General features: G+C 55.7%; 1 protein-coding gene across 1 annotated transcript; it reads right to left on the bottom strand.

Moving 5' to 3' along the window:
* Window positions 1-6,410: 6,410 nt before the first annotated feature.
* On the bottom strand, window positions 6,411-24,276 carry LOC142004965 (olfactory receptor 6B1-like). Its single transcript, XM_074982639.1, has 2 exons — window positions 23,510-24,276; window positions 6,411-6,592 (listed from the first exon to the last, which is right to left on the bottom strand). The coding sequence occupies exons 1-2, from the start codon at window positions 24,249-24,251 to the stop codon at window positions 6,411-6,413; spliced, it is 924 nt and encodes a 307-aa protein (XP_074838740.1). The 5' UTR covers window positions 24,252-24,276.
* Window positions 24,277-25,649: the final 1,373 nt, after the last annotated feature.

Here is a 25,649-nt window from a genome sequence, read left to right as displayed (position 1 = left end):
GCCGTGAGTTGTGTTGAGATGAACAGTAGCTGAGGGACTTTTACACACTTTCATAGTTACCATTAAATATTAATATAACCATTAAATTTTAATATTAAATATTAAATTAATATTAATATTAAATATTACCATTAAATGGACGAGCACGGTTTCCTCTCTGGTACTGTTAGAACAAAGCCAGTGTGGGACAGGAAGTGTTTAGAAGGAACAAAACCATTGATTTGAATTTCATTCTGGTTGTACAGAGCAGAACTGTGGCTGCTCCCTTCGCTCTAGGGACTCAAGTGCCATGACAGCAGGTCCTGCCATGGGAACGGGAAGCAGGCGAGTCCCCAGGCCCGCAGGCAGAGCGACCCCACTGCACAGCGCCAGCAGCGGGTGTATTGTCGGAACAGGGGAATCCCACTCCTCCAGCCACGTATTTCTGCACTTTCGCCCTTTGCTAAATGCCCCTCAGATCCCTTGTCAGCTGCCTGGGCTCTAAGCTGGACAGAGCCTCTCCAGGCGCTTTGTCAGCCCTGCTCTCCTGCTCGGAAAGTTTTCCGCTTCCCCCAGGGCCCTTTACTTGAAGTCAACAGCCTCTAGAGCCTGAAGAGCCCCTGCTCAGAGAGAAGTGTCAGAGAGGGGCCGACTGAGTCTGTATCTTCAGAAACAACAAGAAGTCCTGTGGCACCTTATAGACTAACATGCTCAGAGGGGCACTAATAGGGCCGTTCCTGATCAAGGAGAGCATGTCCAGCACTGGACTGAGACTCACCGGGCCTGGGCCTTTCACTTTCCTGCCTGGTGACTTTAGGCAAGGCCATGCCCCTTTCTGTGCCTCAGTTTTAACACCTGTAGAATGGGGATAATGAACCTGGGAGTCAGTCCTAACTGTGTGACAGAGCCTCCAGAAGGCCAAGAGTCCAGCTGAGGATGTACAATACACTCTAGCAAGAGAAGGGGCCTTAACAGCAGCGCCCTTGTGTCCACGCCAGGGCTTAGACCAGTGTCTGGTTAACACCTCTCTGCTTACACTGGTCTGTATGCTGAGGACTGAAGAGCTGGGTGGGGCCGAGGGAGCAGCCCCTGGGGCATTGCTGCCCAGCCTGCTCTGCCCCAGACCCAGCTGCCATCAGGCGGGGCTCCAGGGGAACCCCTCCAACCTCCAGAGGGGCCGGCCAGGGCCAGGACACCAGCCTTGCGGGGGAGGGGTGGGGGTGGCAGTGCCATCACAAAGGCCTGTGGCAGGACCTCAGCCTATTGGAGGACAGGGATGACCTCACAGAGAGACCCTGACAACAGCCAATCAGGACAGAGGCGCGAGGGGGACAAGCTCAGAGATTCCCGCGGCTTGGCAGCAGCCGGCGCCTCCACAGGGTCTCTGCGGGGGCCGGAGGGAGAACTGGGACCGACGGGCGGGGCCGGAGGAGCCTCGTGGGCGTTTTCTCTTTCCCTGCGGCCGGTGGGGCTGGGCCCGGGGAGAAGGTGGGAGCCTCCGAGGGGTTTGGAGCCTGCTCGGTCTGGTTCCCCTTCGCCCCTTTCCCTCCCTCTGGCTGCCCCCTCCTGCCTCCGCCCCCTTTCCCGGCCCCCCACCAAGCAGGGTGGGTGGGGGCTGGGGTGGGGCGGGAGGCCTCCCACGGAGCTGGGGCTGGCGGAGCGCTGGGAGCCGGCGGTGACCTGGGCCGGCCTTTTGCATGTTTTCAGGAGTGTCTTGAGGAGGAGGGAAAAACGTTGCTCTCCTGGGCCTCTGAGGGCAGGACAAGGAGCAATGGGCTGAACCTGCCCCCAGGGAGGTTGAGGTCGGACGTGAGGAAAACTCCCCACCTGGCCGGGTGGTCGAACACTGGAATAAATCGCCCAGGGGCTGTGGAATCTCCATCCCTGGAGACGTCTCAGGGCAGGTTGGACACACACCTGTCAGGGAGGCTCCAGCCGGTGCTGGGTCCTGGCGCGAGCGCAGGGGACTGGACTCGACGTTCTCTCGAGGTCCCTTCCAGGTCTCCTGTTGTGGGATTCACAGCCCAGACCGACCAGTCCCAGGCCAGCAGGGGCTGGGGGGTCGAGCTGCTTCTCTGCAGTTCCTGCCTTGGCGCAGTCCCCGAGTCTCTCTGGGGCTGTGTCTGCACTGCTGCCCTCCTGGGGAAGAGGAAATGCAAATGAAGTGCTCATTAGCATATGTCACACGCTCATTTGCATATCCCCGTCAAACACTTTTTGCAAAAGAGGCTTTTTTGCCAAAAACAACCGCACTGGACACGCGGCCATTTTGTGCAAAAATCATGTAAACCTGGGACCCCCCAACCCCCCCTTCCCCTGCAGGCTCTGCAGGGCCTGGTCTGGCCTCGGGCCGGCCCTGCGGGGGACCTGCGGGCAGAGCCCCAGAGGGCAGCAGGACAGCTGGGAGGGGAGCGTGGGGGTGGGGGGGCAGTTTCCCTGGGGCAGCGGCGGAGCCCGGCTGTAACTCACCCCCACCCGCACTGCCCGCGAGTGACCTCTGAGCCGGCTCCCGGACCCCGGCGTGGGCAGGCGGCTCCCACAGGCCGCAGGGCGGCAGCTGCAGGGCTGCACCTGGGAGTGACCCTGGGGCAGAGTCAGAGCCGGGCCTGAGCCAGACGTGGGCCCAGCTCATCTGCTCCTGGCTCAGGGAGCCCCTGGCACTTTAAGGGCCCATGTTCCAGCCCCGGCTCCGGCCAGGCTCCTGCCCGGCCCTGGGTCCCTCCTCACCCCCTGGAGCCGCTGGGGGGAGTCCCCATGGAGGGCCCTGCCCAGCGCCCTTTGCCCAGGAGCTGGGGGTCTCGTCCAGCCCCTCTCCCCAGTGGCTCCAGCAGAGGGACGTGGGGAGGGGGCTCCTGGGGGGGGCTGGGGGCTGGCAGCAGGACGCTGATGGGCCCCGTCTCCTCCCTTCCAGCACAGCTCAGCACAGTCCCCAAGTAGGGAGCTGGGGGCCCAGCCGGGACCGTCCCTCAGGGCCCAGCCGAGGACACCGGGCGGCCGGCCAGGGAGGTGCCGGACCCCTCTCCCCACTGCTGCTGCGCCAGAGGTAAGGGACCCGCTGGGCACCGGCCCCTGGAGCAGTGACACCGCCAGGCGCCAGGCCGGGGCCCTGCGGAAATGCCCCCCAGCCTGTCCCCCCCCCGGGAAATGGGAGCCCGGTCGCAACGCGCCAGAGCCCCTGGGACCGGCCCGCGGGAGGGGGCGTCTGTCTGCCCCCCACCCCCACCCCCGCTCCATGTGGGACCAGCCCCTCCCCAGCACCAAGGCGCCGGCTCTTCTGTCTGGCCAGGGCTGCAGCCCCCTGGGAACCCAGCCCCAGCCAGGCCCTGGGGCAGCCGCACGCTGCAGGGAACAGAACAGCTGGGGGGCGGGACGGGGGCGGGGGCAGCAGCTCCTGCGCCCATAGGTGGGAGGGGTCTGGCCCTGGGGGCACTAGAGAGGTGCTGAGTCCATCCCAGGGCCCGGCTCCCCCTGAGCCCTGGTTCCCGGGGCCCCGCGTCCGACAGGCCCTTGCTCTCTTGGGACAGAAGCAGCCCGGCCACGGGGACGCGCCAGCTCAGCCTGGCGCCAGGTGCCCGCGGCTCGGCAGGGGCTGGGCCAGGGCAGGCGCCGGCTGCTGGGGAGGGAGGGAGCCGCCGGCGGGAGTCAGCGCCTCGGTCGCAGCTTTTCCCGCTCACGCCGGGCCGGGAGCCACAGCACCACCTGCAGCCTGGACCGGGCTCCCGTGGAGAGGGAGGGGCTGCCCCCCGCGGGGGATGGAACCGCCCCCGTCTCCTGTCCCGCACAGGGACCTGCCCAGCCCTGTGCGCCAGGGCCAGGTTATGGACTGTAGCCATTGGGCCGCACTGCCCGGAGAAAAGGGGCACGGGACCAACTCTGGCCATTGGGCCGCACTGCCCTGAGAAAAGGGGCAAGGGAGCGACTCTGGCCATTGGGCCGCACTGCCCTGAGAAAAGAGGCGGGTTATGGACTCCGCTTACTAGGCTGCCCTGCCCCAAGGCAGTTCTGCCAGAGGGGAGCTCGGAGCCCACAGGCTTTGTGGCGGGAGAAGCTGCCGTCCCCTCAGAGCCAGGCGCAGGCTGGACCCAGCGGCCCGTCTGTGAGAATTCCAGCCCAGGGACGGGGCTGGTGGCTGCGCAGATGGGAGGCTGAACAGCCGGCCCAGCAGCCAGGGCCCTGCGAGGTCACACACGGGACAAGGGCAGCGGAGGAGAAACCTGCCGGCCAGGGCAGAGAAGCAGACGGGGGCTGCACCACGGGGACCTGCTGAGGAGTTCAACACACCAAGGGGCCTCCCCATCGCACCGTGTCCCCCAGACCCCGAGCTCGGGCTGCGGCTCCCGTCAGCCACGGCACTGGGCGGAGAAGCCTCAGAAATACGGCGCGTCACAGCCCTGCCCTGGGCGCTCATGGCCTGGCCAGACCCCTCCCAGGGAGACTCCCATCCAGTGCACAGCGCTGTGGCAGCAGTGGGGAACCTCAGGGGCGGGGGCCGGATGCAGCCCCTGGCTTGTGGGGATCCGGCCCCTGAAGCTCAGTGCTCCCCCCTGCACTGGGGAGCCCTCGCTGGGAGGGGTGGGGGCTGTCTCTCACTTGTGTGCAGCCCCCGAATGATTTGTCTCTGTGGTCAGTGGCCCTGACCCAACACAGGTTCCCCACCCCTGCTTGTTGGGGGAGGAAGTTCCCTGAGAACCTGACTAGGGCCCCACCCATTTCACAGCCAGGAGATGTGTGACGGGGGTGGAATCTGATCTCCCCACACGGCGCGGAGCCTGGGGAGCCCAGCTGCTAGCCTGGCCAGGCTGGGATGGGGCAGGAGTTGTCCTTCCCCGACACGGCCACGCCTGGCGTGGAGACCAGCGCCACCCTGAGAGGCAGGAGAAATGAGGGTGGAACTGCTCTGGCCCTGCCCCGCAGGCTGCTCGGGAGTGAAAGTGTCATTCTTGGTACGTCCCCCACCCCCACCACACACACCCTATTTCGGTCCAGGACCTGCACAGTCAGAGCGCCATGAGATTCCCCACGAGAACACCCGAGAGGGGGAACCGGAGCAGCGTGGGAACTGCCTGGCTGTGAAATGGGCGAGGGGGCAGGGGAACGCGATGGGGCCCTAGTTACGGCGTCTTCCATGGAAGTGGTGGGAAAAGGTCTGCCAGAAACTCTTGGCCCTGTTGGATCTCAGGGTCACTGGGGAATCCCCTTGTGCAGCCTTTCTCCAGCTGGGGCTCCCAACCCACAAGGGGGTCAGAGGGCAGGGTAGGGGGCTCACGAGCAGGGTCACTGGCCGTCCGCATGTTCCCAGCCATGACCTCCTCCATGGGCCTCAAATCTTCCCCTGGGCGGATGTTTGGAAATATTAAAAATGACGGATTTCTCCCGGCTTTCCCAGCTGAGTGGCTGGAGAGCAGCCGCCGCTGTCTGAGCACCTGGTTCGGACGGCAGCGCCACTGCCAGCAGCAGCACAGGGGGAAGGGAGGCCTGGTGCGGTATCACCACCCCTCCTCCTGCACCGCTGCTGGCGTGCGGCTGCCTTTCGATCTGCGCCACATCAGAGCAGTAGCTGCTGGCAGGTCACCCAGCTCAGAAGTCAGCACCTCCCCCAGCCGCAGCACAGAGGGAAGGGGGCAGGATATGTTACTGCCACCTTCCCTTCTGCACTGCTGCTGAGTGCGAGCTGCGTTCTGAGCTGGGTGGTGGCAGAGCAGTGGCTACTGGCCAGGGGCCCAGCTCAGACAACAGCGTCCCTGCCAGCAGCAGCACAGAAGGAGGGGTGGCATCGTGTGGTATTGTCACTCCTACGTCTGTTCCACTGCTGGCGGTGGCCCTGCCTTCCGAGCTGGGCAACTTACCAGCAGCCACGACTATCTGGCCGCCCCGCTGGGCAGTCAGTGCTGCTGCTAACAGCGGTGCAGCAGGATGTGAAGTGGGGGTTGGGGTGAGATTGCAGCACTTCCTTCTGCACCACGGCTGGGGGCAGCCCGACTCCCAAACGGGGGGACCAGAGAGCGGGTGCCTCTGGCCAGGGGCTACTACAGAGGGCAGTGCCGGCGCCAGCAGCAGCACAAACTGGGGGTGTCAACGTGTGTCGTCGAGGACAAGATTAAACAATACGCCTGGGCCGCTTGGTTAATCCTGTCGGCTGCACACCCCTCCCCCAGCGGCCGCAGTATCAGGGGCAGGAAGGGGAGGGGAGGTGGGAGCTGCTGCCTGTGGGGAGCCAGTTTTCAAACAGCCGCCCCATGAGCCCCAGATCCCACAGAGCTGCCTGGTCTCCTGCCCCCGCACTGCTGCCTGGGGCAGAGATGCAGCGATGGGGAGGGTCGGGGAGCAGGCGGGAGCCGGTGCACATGGAAAGTGGGTTCCCACCCAGCTCTCCCGCCCCCAGGAGCTGTGGAATAATTGTGGAGTTGCTGCGGTTTGGGGCGGTGACACCGTTATTCAATGACTTCCTGTCTGACGTCCCTAGCGCAGAAGGGAGGGCGGCCCTGCATGGTGCCGCCCTTCTTCCTTCTCTGCCATCGCTGCCGGCCCACAGTCACCTGGTCCTTCACATCCTCACTGCTGGCCGTGCTGAATTCCACGCTGGGAGGCCGCAGAGCGGCTGCCTCTGACCTGGCTGGGAGGGCAGCAGGGCCACCAGCAGCAGCGCAGAACGCAGGGCGCCATTCGATGGCGTTTCTGCCCTGCCTGCTGCGCCCCTGCTGGGGGCAGCTCTGTCTGCCCATGTGGGCGGCGGGAAAGGCAGCGCCGCCCCAGCAGCAGCGCAGAGGGCAGGGTGGCCTGGCGAGCCATTGCCTCCCTTCCTTGTGCACCCTGCTGGTGGCACTGCCTGACGGGGGCTGGGGCAGTGGGATTGGGTCCGGTGCCCAACCTGGATGGCAACCCCACCGCCAGCAGCAGCGCGGGAGGGAGGGAGGGAGGCCTGGGCGGGAATTGCCTCTCTCCCTTCTGTGCCGCTGCTGGCGGAGCCTCTCACTGCTCAGCTGGGCGGCAAGAGAGAGCGGTCGCCATGCGCACAAGGCGTCTGCCCCCAGCAGAGGCACAGAAGGTCTGTGAGTGCAACCCCTCCTCTGTGCCACTGCCGGGGCAGCCTGGCTCCCCCCCACCCCGAGGGGCCGGAGAGAAGCAGGGACTGGCAGGGCGCCCACGGCTGCCTCCTCACAGCTATGGCCTACGACAGCTACGGTGCCAGCAGAGCCCTCCCTGGGATGGAGCCCACATGCCCAGGTGTGTTTCTGTTGCCAAGACAACAGCCCCTCCCCAGGCAAAGCCCTCTGGGGCTCCTGGCTGGAGCAGTCCTGCCGAGCAGGCAGAGCGGTGGCCGTCAGAGCCGTGGGTCGGAGCTGGGGGCGGGGGCGGGGAGCCCTTTCACCCAGCAGGGCCAGGTCTCCCGCCAGCTCGGCTCCTTCTGCAGCCGGCCCCACTTGAGCGGTTCCAGGGGCTTTAATACTCCGCTTCCTCCGGTAGCAGGCCCAGCAGGACTGGGGGTGAGGCCCTTTCAGCCAGCTGGACCAGGCAACGCCCTGGTTCCCAATGCCGGACTGATACACCCCGTCACACCCTGTACAAAGAAATCCCACGTGGCTGAAGATGACCACGCATGGCTTCCCCTTCCTGGGACAGAATTCCCCAAGGGCAGGGACCCTTTGTGTGACTCCCCAGCCCCAGGGAGAAGGTGGGTTCCAGCACCCGCTGCCTGGTCCCATATCTCGGTGGGACCCACCACAGCTTGGGCTCAGAGGAAACACAAAGCCATTTCCACCTCATTGCTCTGAGCACTGGGCCAAGCACCAGGACTGGTGTGTCTGGGAGACCCAGATTAACAAATAGGTGTTGGGGGAGCAGGAGCCACGTTAGTCTGTATCCACAGAAGCAATGAGGAGTCCAGCAGCACCTTCGACTAATGGATTTATCTGGGCATCAGCTTTTGTGGGCAAAACCCACGTGGTTGTTACTTTCCTACCGGCCTCCAGCTTCCACCCAGCCCAGGTCACACGGTCAGTGTCCAATGCCCAGTCCTGAGACACACCCACATGGGCTCTGATCTGCCAGAGACAAACACCCCAGGGCTGTGTTGGGCTTTGCTGACACTGCAACGCCCGCCTGGCACACAGAGGCCACAGATGGACACAACCAGAGCTGTGCCCAGAAGTCGCCTGCTCCAGGACAGGCCCAGGAAGGGAACTAATAGAACAGCCCATCTTCATGTGCAGCCCCGGCTCACGTCCCACCAGCGCCTCACGGACCCACCCCCACTCCTAGGAACGGTCCCTCCCTCTCACAGGTGCTGGGAGACAGGCCAGGCCTTGCCCACACGCAGCCCCAACCTGATGCCGACACTCGCCAGCAGCCGCACCCCGCACCACAGAAACCCCAATCCAAGAACCGGTCCCTGCCCGACACCCCGACGTTGGCAGCTCTGCCCACACTGCGACTCCAGCCACAACATCTCACCCGCCTGCCCATGTGGGGTTTTACTCACACCAGCCTGTGCCCAAAGGAACCTGCTCAGCCCTACGGCGGGGGTGGGCGACCTTCTCAAACCACAGAGCCCAACTCCCTCCGAATTCAGAGCAATGGGCCTGCAAAGAGCTGGGAACAAAGCTCATCTGCATGGCTGGAAACATCCCACTGTACTGGGAACTGATGTGAGTAACCGTCACGTCAATGAACCTGGACCTCCCCAATTCTCTGGAATGGGACGTCTGCTGCTGCAGGTGTCTGGAGCTGTGGGGTGTGAGGGGCTCAGGGCACGGTTCAGGCACAAGGCTCAAGTATGGCTCAATCTAATTCTTGACCTTCCCCCCCACTCCTCCACTCTCTGATTTGCTCACCTTGATTATCTTTTTCTGATTTGTCCTCCTTGCTTACTGTTTTTGGTTCTCTGTGCCTTAAATATTGAGTCTGTTCTGGTCTGGCTCTGGTCTGAAGAAGTGGGTCTGTCCCACGAAAGCTCACCTAATAAACTATTTTGCTAGTCTTTAAAGTGCTACTTGACTGCTTTTTGTTATCAGATCACAGAAGCTATCCGATTGTTTGGCCCTGATTTCTTCTCCCCAAATCCATGCTGGCTGTTACCCAGCCCCTTATTTTCTTCTTGATGTTTCCAGATGAATTCCTTAATGACTTGCTCCATTATCTTTCCTGGCACAGAATTAAACTGACTAGTCTGTAACTTCCTGTGTTGTTCTTATTTTCCTTTGTAGAGATGGGCACTTTATTTGCCTTTTTCCAGTCTCCTGGAATCTCTCCTGACTTCCAGGACTTTCAAAGACGATAGCTAAAACCTTAGATACCTCCCCTTTCAGCTCTGCCAGTATTCTAGGAGGCATTTCATCAGGTCCTGGTGACTTCCAGACATTGAATATTTCCAGGTCATTTTTAACTTTTCTTTTTTATTTTTTTATTTTATCTTCTAAACCTGCCCCCTCCCAACAAGCTTTCACCACGTCAGGAATTTCTCCACAGACTTCTTGGTGAAGACCAAAACAAAGAGGTCATGAAGCAGCTCTGCCATTTCCAGTTTTCTTGATGTTGTTCCTCGCTCCTCACTGCACAACAGGCCAACCCTGTGCTTGGCCTTTCTCTTGCTTCTAATCTGTTGCTGGAAGGCCTGGCAGTGCAACCAACCCCTTTTTGTCTCCTTCTGCCGCACACGACCTCAGTATCAGGACGCCCTCACACCTCTCCCTGTCAGCATCCCACATGGTATCGTCAGGAGCAAGGAGTAGGAAGGAAAACTGCTTCTCATAGTCTGACCTGGGAAGGACACATTTGGCAGAGGTGAACCTTGAATGAAACATCTCTCCTTGGACGCTCTGTTTTCCTTTGACATTTTCAAGTTTGAAAATCAGGACCGGACTTTGGCCAAACTAAACCAAGTCCTTTGTTTGTTTGTTTGTTTTTTCCAATGAATTATAAATCAGGGGAAATTGTTCTGCCTTTCGTACTTCAAAAAAAAACAACAATTTAAAATTTTGGGGTAATTTGGCAGCAAGGGTTTCACTTCCCATTTTCCAGACAGGACAAAGTCTTTCAAAGGAACAAAAAAATCAGAGTCGTTGGGAGAAATTCAATGAAATGTTTATGAATTTCCCTTCACTAGCGCCTCCCCCGCCGTGCCCCAATATTGACTAATTTGACTGCCCAGTCTCTAGTTTCTCCAGTGGTGAGAAAAGCTGCTCTTCTGTACAGTTTTTCTCAAGGCTCCTTTCACCTCTTTGTTCCTCAGAGTGTAAATTATGGGGTTCAACACTGGAGAGATGATTGTGTTCAACAGGGAAATCAACAGGTCACTCTCTTGAGTGGAGCCAGTGTTGGGTGCCAGGTAGGTGATGAGGACCGTTACATAGAACACAGTCACCACCATGAGGTGGGAGGAGCAGGTGGAGAAGGCTTTACGCCTTCCCTCCGCCGACGGCAGCTTGAGGATGGTGGAGATAATGCGGACGTAGGACAGGAGTATAAACAGGAAAGGACACAGGATGAACAGAACTGTCACCATGGAACCTACAGCCTTAATCTGCGATGTCTCGGCACATGCCAAATTCAGCAATGGTGGGAAGTCGCAGAAGAAGTGGTGGATGCGGTTGGAGCCACAGAAGGGCAGGCTGAAGACCCACATTGTCAGAGGAACTTCCACCAAGATGCCAGCAGCCCATGAAGCCCCCACGAGCAGAGCACATGCCTGGCCACTCATGATGGCTGTGTAGTGCAGAGGGTGACATATGGCCACGTAGCGGTCGTAGGCCATGGCTGCGAGGAGGCAGCAATGCATAAGGCCCACAATGGCATTGACATACAACCCTGCTGCACAAGCTGCAATGGAGATGGTCTTTTCCTCCACCAGGAGGTGAGCCAGCAGCTGAGGGACCACACTGCTGGTGAGGCAGATTTCTGAGGAAGACAGGTTCACCAGGAAGAAATACATGGGGGTGTGAAGGGAGGGGTTCAGCTTTATTAGCAAGATGACGAGCAGGTTCCCCATCAGGGTGAGCAGGTAGATGACTAGAAGCACCACAAACAGAAGAATTTGCAGCTCATTAAGGTACGAGAAGCCCACCAGGACGAACACATCGGAGATGGTCTGGTTCCCTCCAGGGTCGCCCTCGGAAGAGGTCATCTGTAGGAGGACAAAGAGACGAGGTCTGAGGCACATCAGAAATGTGACTGCAAAACATTAAAACATTAAAACATTTGTCCTGGTTTCCTTCCTGTTCAGACCCTTCTGACTAACACCTGCTGAAATTTCTCTATAAATAACAGCGACTGACCTGGCATTGCTCAGGGCTTTAAGCAGAGTCAGGGACATTTGGTTCGTGTGCTCAAGGGGTTGACTGTCTGGTTCTGGCTCTTTGAAGTCAGGTTTCTCTGGGCTCCTCACTGTCACTGGGTTGAGATGTTCACTGTCTTCTCCTGTCCATGTGAAGGTGAGTTTCCAGGAGTTCTTCATTTTCATCTGATGGAAGAGCCGCTTGTCTCTGTCTCTGTTTCCAGTCCATGTTGTCTGTTTGTTGCATTTCCAACAGCTCTCGATGGGGCCGTTCTGTGTGAATGGGATGGAGCTGGACCTGACGGGGGTCTAATTCCCTCAGTGAATGTGGCGCTGTGTAAGTTGTGTCACTTCCAGTGGGAAACTGCATTTCCTGCTCTGCGTCTCTGCTGTCTCGCTGGTCTGAAAGGCGTGGTGAGAAGGAACGGTGCGGTAGGTTGAGCCCATGGTTGTGGATCAGCCTGTGCAGCCCAGGGGTGAAGGTAACAGCTGTGTGTTTGCGGTACCCTTGTATGGCCATCCCTGGCCCTTTGGGGGGCTCCCCATGGGCTGTGTAAGATATGTCAGTGGGGGTGGAGGCGGGTGTCTGAAGGCAGTGGGTGAGGGAATGTTGGGTTGTGGGAGAGGGGAGAGGAAGGGGTGGGGTGTGGAGGAGGGGGAGCAGAAGCTGGGAGGGTTGGGGGACCAGGACAGGGGGCAGAGGGTGCTGCAGTGAGGGCAGGGGGCTGTGGGGGAGGCCTTTTTGCGTGTGGTGGTTAAGGGCAGGGGATGGGGGTGCAGAAGTCAGGGGGTTGGGGGACTCAGGGCAGGGGGTGGGAGGTGCTGGATGGTTGTACACCAGCGAGGTGATTACCGACAGGGAAGGGCCTGTGAGGGCAGGGATAGGTCAGGGCAGAGGGTTTGGGGGGTGGGAGGGTCGGGGGTGAGGGCAGGAGCGGGAGGTGCAGATGTCACAGCAGGGTTTGCTGTGGGGGGTCTCAGGACAAAGGTGGAGGGGGATGGAGTGAGGGGAGGGGGCTCAGGACAGAGGGCTGGAGGGGGGTGTTAGGGCAGGTGTTTGGGTGGGGGGGTACTTGCCGGGGTGTGATGGAGTATGTGCAGGGTCCGGGAGGGCTGGGGCAGCTCAGGGCAGGGGGTGGAGGGTGCCAGACGGAGGGTGCGGTGTGGGGGTCGGTGCAGATTCTGGGGGTGAAAGTGTCACCGCAGCCGAGTTCCCAAATACGATTTCTCAAACGAGGGCACATTCTCCTCTCACTCGTATGTTAATGATACGAATAATCACACCAGTGCCCGGATTCCCCTGCAGTGACACCTCACACCAGCAAACAGACACTGTGGAGCCGAAACACGCTGGAAACCGTTTTCCGATGGAGAAGCCCCCTGGAGTCTGAAAGCAGTGGGGGACTTTGGCCTTTTTGCTCTGCACAGCGTTATTCTTCCTTCAGTGTTAGTGAACGACCCAAATCATTCCTGCCTCCCTCACAGCCAGTTCTGCTATACATTGGTTTGTGTCCACATAAGAGATGAGACCCAGGGACAGCTCCTTACCTGGTGTAAATCGTAACTACGCCAGGGGTGTAAAAGGAGCTGTACTGAGAACAAGGAGCAATGGGCTTAAACTGCAGCAAGGGAGGCTTAGGTTGGACATTAGGAAAAATTTCCCAGCTGTCAGGGTGGTTAAATGCTGGAATAAATTACCTAGAGGGGCTGTGGAATCTCCATCCCTGGGGATGTTTAAGAGCAGGTTAGACAGATATCTATCAGGGACGGTCTGTGAAGTGCAGGGGACTGGACGGAACAACCTCTCGAGGTCCCTCCCAGTTCTAATGTTCTATAATCCTATGAGTCTCCGAGTTACACCACGTCTGAAGCTTTCTCCTGTGATGGTAACACAAGGAATTTCACAAGAAAGATCCTACGATGTCGGAGACATTTCCAACACGTTTTACTTCAGGCTCATTTGTTGAAAAGGAACTTCATAATCGCAGGTGTGACCGTGAAGTGACAGAGTTGAATTAAAAATGAGACACAACAAATGGATTCTGCCTGCGCTTAAGTTCCTTAGTATGGGGCTCTCACAGGACTGCAGCAAATAACAGTGAGCTCGTAAGCGGGAACCAGACAGACAGAAGAGACACACTGATTGGGAACGCCCAGAACTGGAGACTGTGTTCTTCTGACTCTCAATGACACACGCTCTCCAAGAGAACAAAGACAGAACATGAAATCACAGGAGCAAAGGAAAGGGTGGGGCTGAGCTACGCCCAGTGCGCATCACAGAACCTTTTCAAACAGCTGTGAATGATACTTTCTAAACATACAGAAGCCGTGAGAATTCTTGTGTCTCTCTTAAGAGCTTCTTTGGAGAACCTCCACTGACAATACAAAGGACTTTCCTGTGCACTAAATGCAGAGCTGGCCGGGAAATGGAATTTCCATCTCCTGGGAAATGCCAGTGTGCGTTTTCACACTGAATCAATACAAAAAGTTGAAGCAGCAAAAACCCAAATTACAGTTCACAAGAGTCCGTATGAACTCAAACGTCCACCACAAAATGTTTTCTCAGTGTTTCCTGATGGAAAACATCCATATACAGGAATTCTTTTCCAGAATGGATTTTGGTTTCTGTTTTTATTTCTGAGTTGACATTTGGACAGGTTCTAAATAGATGGAATTATTTCATTATTTGGCCTTATTTAGTTTGCAGAAGAGAAGAGTGAGGTGGGGATTTGATAGCAGCCTTCAACTTCCTGAAGAGGGGATCTAAAGAGGGTGGAGAGAGGCTGTGACAGATGGTAGAATGAGGAACGAGGGTTTTAAGTTACCGTGGGGGAAGTCTAGGTTGGATATTAAGAATAACTATTTCCCCAGCAGGGTGGGAAGCACAGAAATGTGTTACCTAGAGAGTTGATGGAACCTCTATATCAAGAAATTTTTAAGTCGCCGCTTCACAAAGTCCTGGCTGGGTTGATTTAGTTGGGGGTGATCCTGCTTCAGGCAGGGGGCTGGACTCAATGACTTCCTGGGTTCTCTTCCAGCCCTGGCATTCTACGATTTACTCACCACTGAGAATAAGGTCCGGGGAGAATCTCATCATTGAAAGCTCAGTGGTAATTTCAGTGCTCTTCAGGTCACCCAGACAGTCCCTTTAGAAACAGGAGACCATGCAATAAATTAACAAAGCACATAGTATGTACCAAAAGGGCTCAGATAAATTCAGCTATGAGAGACCACCTCTAAATTAGTGGGCTTCACCTGTGGAGCATGTGTCGTGGGCATATTCAGGAGTAGCTATTCTGATGAGAAGAGATCAGATGGAGCCCACCCAGCCGACTGTGCTCAAATTCATAAACAGCACACACCTTATGAAAGAAAAGTTACACTCAAGAGATAGTGGATAATAAGGAAGAGGAGGAGGAGGAGGAAGCCTGGGGAGCAGAGTGGAGAAAATATGAGAGATGTGAGAAGAAAAAACACCAACAACACAACCACAAAAAGAATCAGGAATGGGGGGGAGGAGGTGAGGGGCTCATCTGTCACTCTGCTGGGCACTATGGAATGAGGGGACCAGAACTTCACCAAGTGCCAATGACCCCCACGCCCTGAAATCCAGCGCTTGGCCTCACCCCAGATAGCCACATTAGCTAAATTCTGAATGCAAGACAGACAGACGAACATCACTCAGGATCTCCACACACATATATGGAAAATTCAGATGAAGGAACCAGTGAGGTGATTTGGCTCCCGCTGCAGAGTGGGGCACAACACTGAGGATTGCAGTGGGAGGATGGCTGGGGGCTGAAGGCTCCTTTTCCCTACCTTGTTCAGCATGGGAAGTTCCATCTCCCAGCTGCTGCTGGTGCTGGATGTGCTGAAGGAAACAGGTGTGTTTATCACATTCACTGGCTTCTGGGACCAAGTCCCTCAGGCCAAATTTCTTGCCGTATTCCCCAGAGGAAAACAACACTGCCTCAGGCTGCAACAAACAAAAGTCACTCAGAGAATCGTTTTGTAGGAAGTTGTATCATCGTCATCCTCATCTTCACCTGTATTTTCTAAATTAAAATCATTCTGAGATTCGCTCTCCTGGTAAATTATTTGACCTGTTTTGCCTACAAGGAGGACTGATTTGTCCCAGGAAGACACCCCAGAGTTGGGGCAGGGACAACCCCCAGGGCTCACAGCTGCAGTTTCCTGATGCTCAGACTCTTGTCTCAGAGCCATGATGAGAGCCCAGGAGCTCTGACTCCCACTCCCACCTACTCTAACCATTACACCCCACTCCTCTGCCAGAGATGAGACCAGAAACCAGGAGCCCTCACTCCCAGACCCACTGCCCAGACCATAGGGCCAGATTCCCACTGCTTCCAGCAGCAGCCAGGGCTACCCCTGCTATGGCCCTGGCCTTGGACGGGGTAGAGCAATGAAGTTTCACGTCCCCCCTGCCACCACACGCTGGAGAGGGAGGGAACCGGTGGCTTTAAGCCCCACTGTGCGCCCCTGAGTCTGGGGAGAGTGACTGAGGCAGAGATTGTCCAAGTGACCTAGGTGGTTTGGGCACCTGTTATTAACAGGAAATGGAAGCGGGCGCTCAAATCCCCTGGGCAGCTCTGAGCTGGCACCTGAGATGTGTGCGGAGCTGCTGCCGCTCTCGGGGCCGGGCGGGGATCTGGGCTCAGATTCTCTTGACTCCTGCGGCTCCATCCCGCGAGCTGGGCGGAAGGACTCAGACGGGGCAGCAAGTGGTCCGGTGGCACCTGAGAGACTGACAGCAACGAACTCAGTTGGCAGAACCCATTTCCCAGCTGAGACGAGCCCCACGGGGGTTTTGCTCCAAAAGCTGCTCACGTGTGTGTGCGCAGGGCTGATTTCCTAGGGGTGGGGGCAGCGTTCATGCCCCGAACCGCCCCCTTGCCAGAACTCACACCCCAAACTGCCCCCTCCGCCCCCCACCAGAACTCGCGCCCCAAACCGCCCCCACCCCCAGCTGGAATCATGCCCCAAACTGCCCGCTCCCACGTGGTTTCACCCTCCCCCCCGCCCTGTAACTCCCGGAGCCGTCGGTGCAGCCGGTGGGGGAAGCGCCACGCCAGACTCCAGGCTGGGGCCGGACACGTGGGGCGGGGCAGGGGCCGTGCTTGTGGCTCCGCTCAGCCCCGCCCCCCCAGGCCCCGCCCCCCACAGCCATGCTGGGAGCACAGAGGTGTGTGTGTGTGTGTGTGTATAAGTGTGTGTGCGCGCAGTGCAGGCCCCGCCCCAGGGCAGAACCCCCACTTCGCTGTGGGTGGGCGGGTGTCTGTCTGTCTGTGTGTATGGAACGTGGCAGCAGGAACGCAATGCTGCTGAAGGCTGGGAGGAATGTGTCTCCCAGGCCGTGTCTACACTAGCCCCAAACTTTGAAATGGCCGCGCAAATGGCCATTTTGAAGTTTACTAATGAAGCACTGAAATGCATATTCAGCGCTTCATTAGCATGCGGGCGGCTGCAGCACTTCGAAATTGACGCCTACTTCGAAGTCCCATGAGCAGATAGTATCATAGACCATAACCTACCCCCAGGGAACAGCGACAGATGCCGTACACCGAAGCAGAGAAGAGACAAACCCCTTTAACAAGACACCATCCCCATATGCAGTAGAACCAAGTCTCTTGCTGGGGCTCTTGGCCCTTTACCCCACACACTGTTACAGGGGGCACCTCTCGCGGTGCAGTCCCAAACCCAGAGCCCAGATCCATCACCAGGGCAATAGCAGCCGTGCACTTGTCTGCAGCCTCCCTCTGCTCCTACCAGCCACCCACTGTCATCTGCTGTTCCTCCTACCAGCCACACCCCACCGCTTGGGACAGCTCTGAGGCAGGACCCTGGGATTTCAGCTCTTTTAACTCCAGCGTGGAGTTTCACAAACACCCTAGTATCCAGCTCTGTCTGTCAACGGGCAGGGAGACTTACTCCACTCAGTTTTATAAACAGATGGCCAAGGCACTCAGCAAGCTCACTCAGCTACTACTGCTGCCCTTCTGCTTTACAAAGCTTTAAACCAGGGAGCCCTGCGTAATCAATGTCCCATGGCGACTGCCCTGTCCCCAACAACAACCCAGAGCATTGGTGAGATCCCACAACCCCCACACGGAGTGTCAGCTGCAATTGTGATTTTACAACAACGTCTTTACAACAGACCAAATCTCATGGCTGACTTGCTACCCGTCAGGCTTTGCGTGAAAGGTCTCACACATGCACCCTTTGCATTCTCATGCAGATGACCTCTGGGAGACACATTCCTCCCAGCCTTCAGCAGCACTGCGTTCCTGCTGCCATGTTCCCTGTGTGTGTGTGTTTTGTCTGTTGTAAACACATTGTTGTAAAATCACAATTTATGCCGACAGTGTGGGAGGTGTGAGATCTCACATTCCTTACATCAGCAAATCACAATCCTCTACTCAATGGAGAAACATAATCCAGAAGAGTTATTTACTTCTTGCCATGGCACAAGAACTAGCCGATGACCAAATGACATTCGTAAGGAGCAGATTTACAACAACCCAAGGGAAGTGTTTCTTCACACGGCACAAAGGCAACCTGTGGGACTCTTTGCTCGAGGATGTTGTGAAAAAAATCTCTCTCCCTCTCCTTTCCTCCTTTTTCTTGTTTCTCTTAGAGCTCCCAAACGTCTTCCAAGGCTCAGACAGCCTTGTAGAGCTCTGGTCTGGAGACCTTCAATGGGTCCATGATGTCAACTGTCCCCCACTAAGCAATTTGCTCCACCACCCAGCTGCTAGGGCAAGACCAGGCCAGGCTCCAGAAAGAGCTGCTGCCAGGTTGTGGCACTCCAGGCATGGCACAAGGAGAGGGGATAACACAGCAGCATGCACAGACTTGCCCCAGGTGGCTGGTCCCTGCCTAGGAGACACCAGTGGGGGGCTGGTCTGTCCCCTGGAACACCATTTGTACAGCTTGTCCTGCCACACAAGGGACATCAGTGCCTCTGCATCCGCCCACTCTCGAGGCTGCTCTGGGGACCCTTGTTTGACATTCGAGAAGCACAAGAAGTCCTGTGGCACCTCATAGACTAACCTGGTTTACAGCGTCAGATGCATGAAGCGGGTCTTTGCCCATGAAAGCTTTTGCTCCAAAATCTCTGTTAGTCAAAAGCTGCCACAGGACTTTTTGCTGCTCTCAAAGATACAGACTAACAGGTCAGATCAGACAGGGGCAAGTGGCCCATTGTCAGAGTCTAATGGGGAGATATTAACACCCAGGGCAGGGAAGCTGCTTTGGGAAGGGGCCGGCCACTCCCAGCCTCCCCCCACAACCCCGTGCTGTAGCTGGTTCTCCACCCCCAGAGCTGGGGTGCTCCCCCAGCTAACTTTGGGATGGGGCCCAGTGCTGCGGCCTGGCCCTGGCCCCCATGTTGCCCCCTCTTCTGCACCGGAGCTGGGGCCTGGGCCAGGAAAGCCACAGAATGCAGCTGTATCGCGGACGGTCCCTGAGTCTGTCAGCAGAAGGCCACTGGAGCGCAGCCCCAGCCCATCTGTCTGATGTGTGAGCTGAGCAGATCTACGTGAACAACAGGGGTGAAAAGAACCACGCTCAGGTCTGTTTTACACACAGCAGACAATGCCATGTTCCCGTGTCAGCCTTCCAGCTGGCTCTGCTCTCCGGACTGGGAATGCCAAGTGCACACACCACCTCAGAGGTGGGGACCTCGGTGTCCCTGACAGGTAGGGAGGAGAAGGTGGAGGGGGGGCACTCCCTGTCCACAGGTCCCCACCAGGGAGAGGGAGGAGGGGCTGGGCATTGCTGAGAATGGGGAAGGGGTGCAGGCTGGTCCGTGGGCAGTCAGGGCGGTGCTGCTTGGCCCTGGCATCTCCCCAGGGTGGGGGGAACCCCTGCTGCAGTTCCTGGGGAGAAATTCCGGGTGGGGCTGCCTTCTGCAGCCCACTTTAGCTCTTGGAGTGGAGGGGCCTTTACACAGGTCGTGGGGAGTCTGGATCCTTGGCGGAGTGGGGGTGGAGCAGCCCGTGATGCTGGTCCCAGGCCCAGGTTGAACTGGAGTGTGGGTGGACAACCTCAGCCCCCCTTTGGGGATGTCAGGCCTCAGCCATGGACAGGGGTTGGTGGCACCTGGGGGTTAGGACTGGGCCATGGTTCTCTGCCCGGGGCTGAGGTGATCTGAGGTGGCTTTCCTGGCCCAGACCCCAGCTCTGGTGCAGAACAGGGGGCAACATGGGGTCCAGGGCCAGGCCGCAGAACTGGGCCCCATCCCAATGTTAGCTGGGGGAGCTCCCGAGCTCTGAGGGGGTGGGGGAACCAGCTGCAGCACTGGGTTGTGGGGGTGGCCTCTGCCCCAGCTCTGGGCGAGGAGGCCGGGGAGGTCGTGAGGGCTGGGGCTGATCCGTGGTGCTGGACACGGCCACAGAGTGATCCAAGAAAGTGGGGGTAGATGGGGGCGTGTTGGCCAGCTGCAGTCCCTGCTCTGGTGGCAAGTGAGGTGATGACGTGTGGGTTGACCTTGGCCAAAGGCTGTGTCAGGGGGCCATGCGCCCAGCCCAGAGCTGATCTGGGGTCCTGCCTCCAGCGCCAGGGGAGTCAGGGGGCAATGAGGGCAGGGCTGATCCCCACCAGTGAATTCCCTGAACTCCTTGGTGAGGAGAATGTGCCATTCTGGCCAGTCTCGGCTCTCAGGGGTGCTGCGGTGGCTGGGACAGGTCCCCCCCACCCTCCATTGCAGTCCCTCCCCCTCCTGAAGATGGGGCTTGCTACCCCTGGAGCACCATGCAGCTGAGCTCAACCTCTCTCCCCAGAGCTGGGGCTGTGGTGAGGACCTGGGGTGGCCTTGGCTCGGCTGCCTCCCCAGAGATGGGTCCGCCCCCACCTCACCTCACTGGCGCTGGCTCTGGCCCCCCTGTAGCCTGAACTACCAGAGGGGAGGGACCAGCCCCAGCTGTGGGGAGAGGGGACCAAGCAGCTGTGTGGCTGGGGCTGTGCTGTGGCTGCTTCCAACCTCAGGTCCACCGAGCCGGTGGGGGTGCAGCAGTCTTGGCCCCAGCTGTGATGCACTGGCGAGGAAGCCAATCTCATTTGCTTTTCTGAGCGCCATGCCCACTCCTTGTGATTCATCAAGGGAGTGACCAGGCACTGGGCCAGACAGCACGTCCCCAGCAACGACAGATCAGAACACAGTAACTCTAACCCTGGAACCGATCCCTGCAACAAACCTCGCTGCCAGCTCTGCTCACAGATCTACCCCAGTGACATCATCACAGCACCTAACATCAACCACACCGCCAGGGACTCCCTCACCTGCACAGCGACGAATGGAATATCTGCCATCGTGTGCCAGCAATGCCCCACTGTCATTTACACTGGCCAGACTGGACAGTCTCTCCGTAAAAGAATAGATGGACACAGCTCAGACATCAGGAAGGGTAATGGACAGAAGCCGGTGGGAGACACTTCCATCTCCCTGGACACTCAGTGGCAGATTTAAAAGTAGCAGTCCGAAAACAAAGTCATTTCACAAATCAAATGGAGAGAGAAATTTCTGAGCTGTAATTTATTCGTAAATTTGACTCCATCAACCAAGGATGAAACAGAGACTGGGAGTGGCCGGCCCCTTTCAAAAGCAGCTTCTCTGCCCTGGGTGTTAATATCTCCCATTTAGACTCTGACAATGGGCCACTTACCCCTATCTGATCTGACCTGGTTTTTCCTCTTTTGATACACACGACTGACAATGGGCCATTTCCACTCTGACTGAATAGACCTTGTCAGCTCTGGCCCTCCCTTTTACTGGGACCCCACTCTTTAAATACCCCTCTGTGTTTGGTTTTTATAGAAGGCAAAGGGCAAATAAGCTCGGCTGGTTTAACGAACGAAAGGGATAAACTTCAGTGGCATTGGCCAGCCCTGTTCTCCTCTTGTTTATCAGGCTGTTGCCACAGAACATTAGCATGCAGTGAGTGGTTTGCTTCATGGAAATCCTTCTTCAGCGCAGAATTGAATCTGCATCACTGTGCCTGGGACGACCAGAGGCGCCAGAGGACATCAACATGCAACTGAAAACAGCAAAAGTCAGACGTCATATTTTTTTGCACACGCTGGCTCAGGCAAAGCCCTGGTGTCACCACACTGACAAGAGGAGGTTACACCAGGGAACAGCTTGGCCCATGGCTCTGAAAATTTCTTGCAATTTTCTAGCAGTATTTCAGGGGCCATGACACAATTAATGTTGCTGTTAATTAATACCCAGAGGGCCTAATTGCAAACCATCCTTCCCCTGGGGAATAAGAAACTTTGGAGTCCACTGAACTATTCTTGTGTGAGTTTAAATCCCCTGTTCCCCAGTTGTTGCAAACAGGTTAGCTAAAGGGGCTGGGAATATTAAGCTGGACTTTTACACGTATGAATCTGGGTCCCTTTGCGGCTGTCCACATATTGATAAAACGTGTCATGGCAATTTGGTAGCTTTGGCATATTTCCCAATGTACATGATAAGAAATGCCCTGTCTATGGTTCAAGGCCCAGGACATGTGTGAGGTCAATAGGTGGAGAACTAGTGACTCCCAATGGAGTCTGACCTGTTCCTCACCATTCCTTCATTTAACACTCAGTAATTTTAGCCTGGGAAGGTATGAATGTATTTTGAGCATTTATGGAAATTTAGGTGCAGAATGACTCATCAGTGAATTAAAAACACCAAAAAGTAGCACTAATTAAACATTCCAGCACATTCATTAATATCTATATCACATCTACCATCTTCTTTGAGAAGTTTTCCATAATTCTTTACCCCTGAGATTTTCAGATAAACCAAAGAAATGACAAGGACAATGGTTTGTATTGTCCCGAGTGAACTTGTCCAAGATTCAAACATTCTAAGGACATTAAGGGATTATAAAGTAATCCCACCTGCAGAGTCTCAATTGATTCCTGAATGTAACCCAGCAAGTGGAACTGAAAATGAGGATACTGTTCAGAGAACTAACACATCTTTCGTTAGAGAAAATTCAGAGATCCCAATGCCAAAAAGGCCCAGTTCAATCATCTAGCTGGATCACCTGTAGAGCATTGGCCAGTGAATGTCCCCCAAAACAATTCCTTTTGAGTTAGAGCAGAATTTGAAGCAAATCCAATCTTGTTTTGAAACTTGCCAATGATGGAGAATCCACCATGAACCACTGGAAATTGTTTCCATGATTAATTAATCTGTGTATTTCAATTGTCTTAATGTCTAGACTGCTCATAAGTTATTGCCTACAGTTTACTTCTATAAGCTAAATATAAGTGGCTCCTTCCATTTCTGCCAAAAGCCACTTATCTAGAGCATGGATAGATCCTTTAGCGTTTTCTGAGACCATTTCAGTTATTCACCAAGGCTTTCAGTGTAAGGTCTCAAGCAAAAATGGAAAGAAGGAAAATCCAGGGACCTTTAGACAGGTCAGCCTTACCTCAGTACCTGGGAAAATAGCAGAGGGGATCCTCAAGGAATCCATTTTGGAGCACGTGAATGAGGGACAAGTGATTGAAAGTAGTCAACATGGATTCACCAGTGACAAGTTCTGTCTGACCAATCTGACGATCTTCTATGGCTCTGTGGACATGAGGAAGTCAGTGGATGTGATGTACCTTGAGTTCAGCAAAGCTTCTGTTACAATCTCCCACAACATTCTTGCTCATAAGTTGATCAGGTATGAATTGGATCCATGGACTATAAGAGAGATAGAAAGATGGCCTGATGGTCAGGCCCAACAGATAGTGCTCAATGGCATAATATCTGGATGGTGGTTGGTTTCAAGCAGAGTGTCCCAAGGTTCGGTTCTGGGGCCACTGTTGTTCAACACCTTTATTAATTACTTGGATGAGGGATGGGATTGCACCCTCAGAAAGTCTGTGGATGACACCAAGCAAGGAGAGAGGTAAATAAGTTTGAGAGCAGACATAGGATCCAGAGTGAGCTGGATAAATGGAAGGATTGGGCCAAAAGAAATCTGATGAGGTTCAACAAGGAGAAGTGCAGAATCCTGTGCCTGGGACAGAAGAATCCCAAGAAAGAGAGAAAGAAAGAAAAGGGGGTAAAGCTGTTATTAAGGATGCAAATGGTCCTTTTCCCCCAGAGGCAGAAACTGAAAAAAATCTGGAAAAAGAAAATTCCAAAATATTGAAACAGCAACAGAGAACCCCTACAGAGAACCCCCCTCCCTGGTTTTACCCCATTACAGACGTTCACTCATGACAATTGGTTTCTGAAAGTAACCACTTTACGAATCCCTTTCCGCAGGGACTGTTGGACCTCCTTGTTCCTGAGGCAGTAGATGATAGGGTTGATCAGGGGAGTCAGGACGATGTAGAAGACAGAGAATGTTTTGTGTAGGGCCTTGGGCACATTGGCTGTTGGAACCACATAGACACTGATCACGCACACATAGAAAACGGTCAGCACAAAGAGGTGACAGGAACAGGTGGAAAAGGCCTTTTGCCTCCCGGTGGTGGACGGGATTCTCAGGATGGCAGCGATGGTACAACTGTAGAACGTCAGAGTCAGCAGCAAGTGTGCAAGTGACCCAATGGCAGCAACAACAGTTGTCAGCAGTTCCACAGTGCGGGTGTCCTCACAGGACAGCTTTATGATGGGTGCATAATCACAAAAGAAATGGTCAATTTCTTTGGAACCACAGAACGGCATTTCCCACAAGAAAGTGTTTGCTATAATGGTGAACCCAAAGCTGATGATCCAGGACCCTGCCACTAGCTGGCCACACACCCGGCCGTTCATCAGAGCAGGGTAACGCAGGGGATGGCATATCGCTAAATACCGGTCGTAAGACATGACCGCCAGTAGCACAGGTTCTACAGTGGACAAGCAACCAAAGGAACACAATTGCACAATACAAGCCTTAACAGGAATGGGTGCGTCCCTAGTCAGGAGACTGGCCAGCAGCCTGGGCAAGAAGGTGGAGGTGTAAATGATCTCCAGGAAGGACAAGTTCCCTAGTAAGTAGTACATGGGGGTGTGAAGCTGCTGATCACACACGACCAGTGCAATGATGAGGCCATTCCCAGCCACAGTTGCAATGTAGGTCACCAGAAACAGCAGGAAGAGAAGGGGCTGCAGCTCAGGGCCATTCCCAAATCCCAAGAGGATGAATTCCACGATGACTGTTTGATTTCTTCCTTCTGCTTTCTCCATGGTGCGTATCTGCAAAAAGAAAACCATGAAGTACTGATGGAGCGCGCACGGTCAGGCTGTGCTGTCAGCTGTACTGGCAGAAACCTCACCTCACAACTTCTCTCCACTGAAACAATAAAGTTGTCAAGAGTCAAAGGAAGACACATGCTGAGCTTCCAATGTGGTCAGAACAAGAGCACAGGAACCCAATGAATTACACCCATGTCCCTTCTCTTTCCCTCAACCCCTGCTGCACTTGAAATCCCACGGTGGGGCTGGGATTCCGACACATCTTTCTGGTATCTGTGCCGCAGTGAGACTTGGAGAAGACAAAACTCAGAAATCGTTGGCTTGCAAACGAGAGCTATTCCGAGTTCAAACACGGGCATTGGAAATAGCTTCATTGTGGTCCTGTCATCTCTCCAAATGGAGAAGACATATGAAAAATCCCCCACTGGGCAGTGGAAGCTATTTTGAGTTACCCACTACCCCTGCAGCCGGGAGGTTAAGTTCCCAGCTTGGGCAGATCAGCGAATGAGGGGTTGAAAATAGCAGTGGTGAGAACAGGGCAGTACAAGCGGCAGTGTGGGACAGGCACTGTGTCCCTATCTGAGCTCTCAGATTGGCTTGGGCTTGGGCATGTCGCCTGGGCTGCCAAGGCCACACTGCTGTTTTTAGCCCAGGTGCTCATTTTGCCTTTGGGTCGACTGCAGCTGGGAATTTCATGGCCCAGGTGAAGTGCAGGTCAAACCTCTAGAATCCCAAACTCTTTCAGTCGGCAAAATCCATAACCCGGTGTGATTTTATGAAGCTGGATGACCCCTTGTCGTGGTTGTAGCCAAGTTTCCTGTGGTCCCATCCATTTCCTTCCAGCCACCAGTCCTGGGTCTCAGTGCTCAGTGCTGTTATTTAACTGTGATTTACCCCTACGTGTCTTCTAAGAGCCCCGTAAAATCGAAAATTCCTCAAGAGAGAAATAAAATGAAAATAGACCCAGAGAAAACAGGAGGGAGCAACAAAAGGAGATAAAACAGAGAGACAGAGAGTAAGCGAGTGCGTTTGTGTGAGAGAGAGGTTGCTGTATCTCCAAATGCTATGAACAAGAAAATAGATACATGTTTAAAGAGAAGTAGCTGAGCCGTGATGTTAATGCAACGGTATCAGAGCCCGTAAATCTGCAATCACCTGCTTGTTTTTCCCTGTATCACTTGTTGATAAGTCCTTATCGCCTGCTGC

The sequence above is a fragment of the Carettochelys insculpta genome, chromosome 32 (assembly GCF_033958435.1).
Source record: "Carettochelys insculpta isolate YL-2023 chromosome 32, ASM3395843v1, whole genome shotgun sequence".
Taxonomy (NCBI): Eukaryota; Metazoa; Chordata; order Testudines; family Carettochelyidae; genus Carettochelys; species Carettochelys insculpta.
This window is presented reverse-complemented; position numbering and strand designations above follow the sequence as displayed.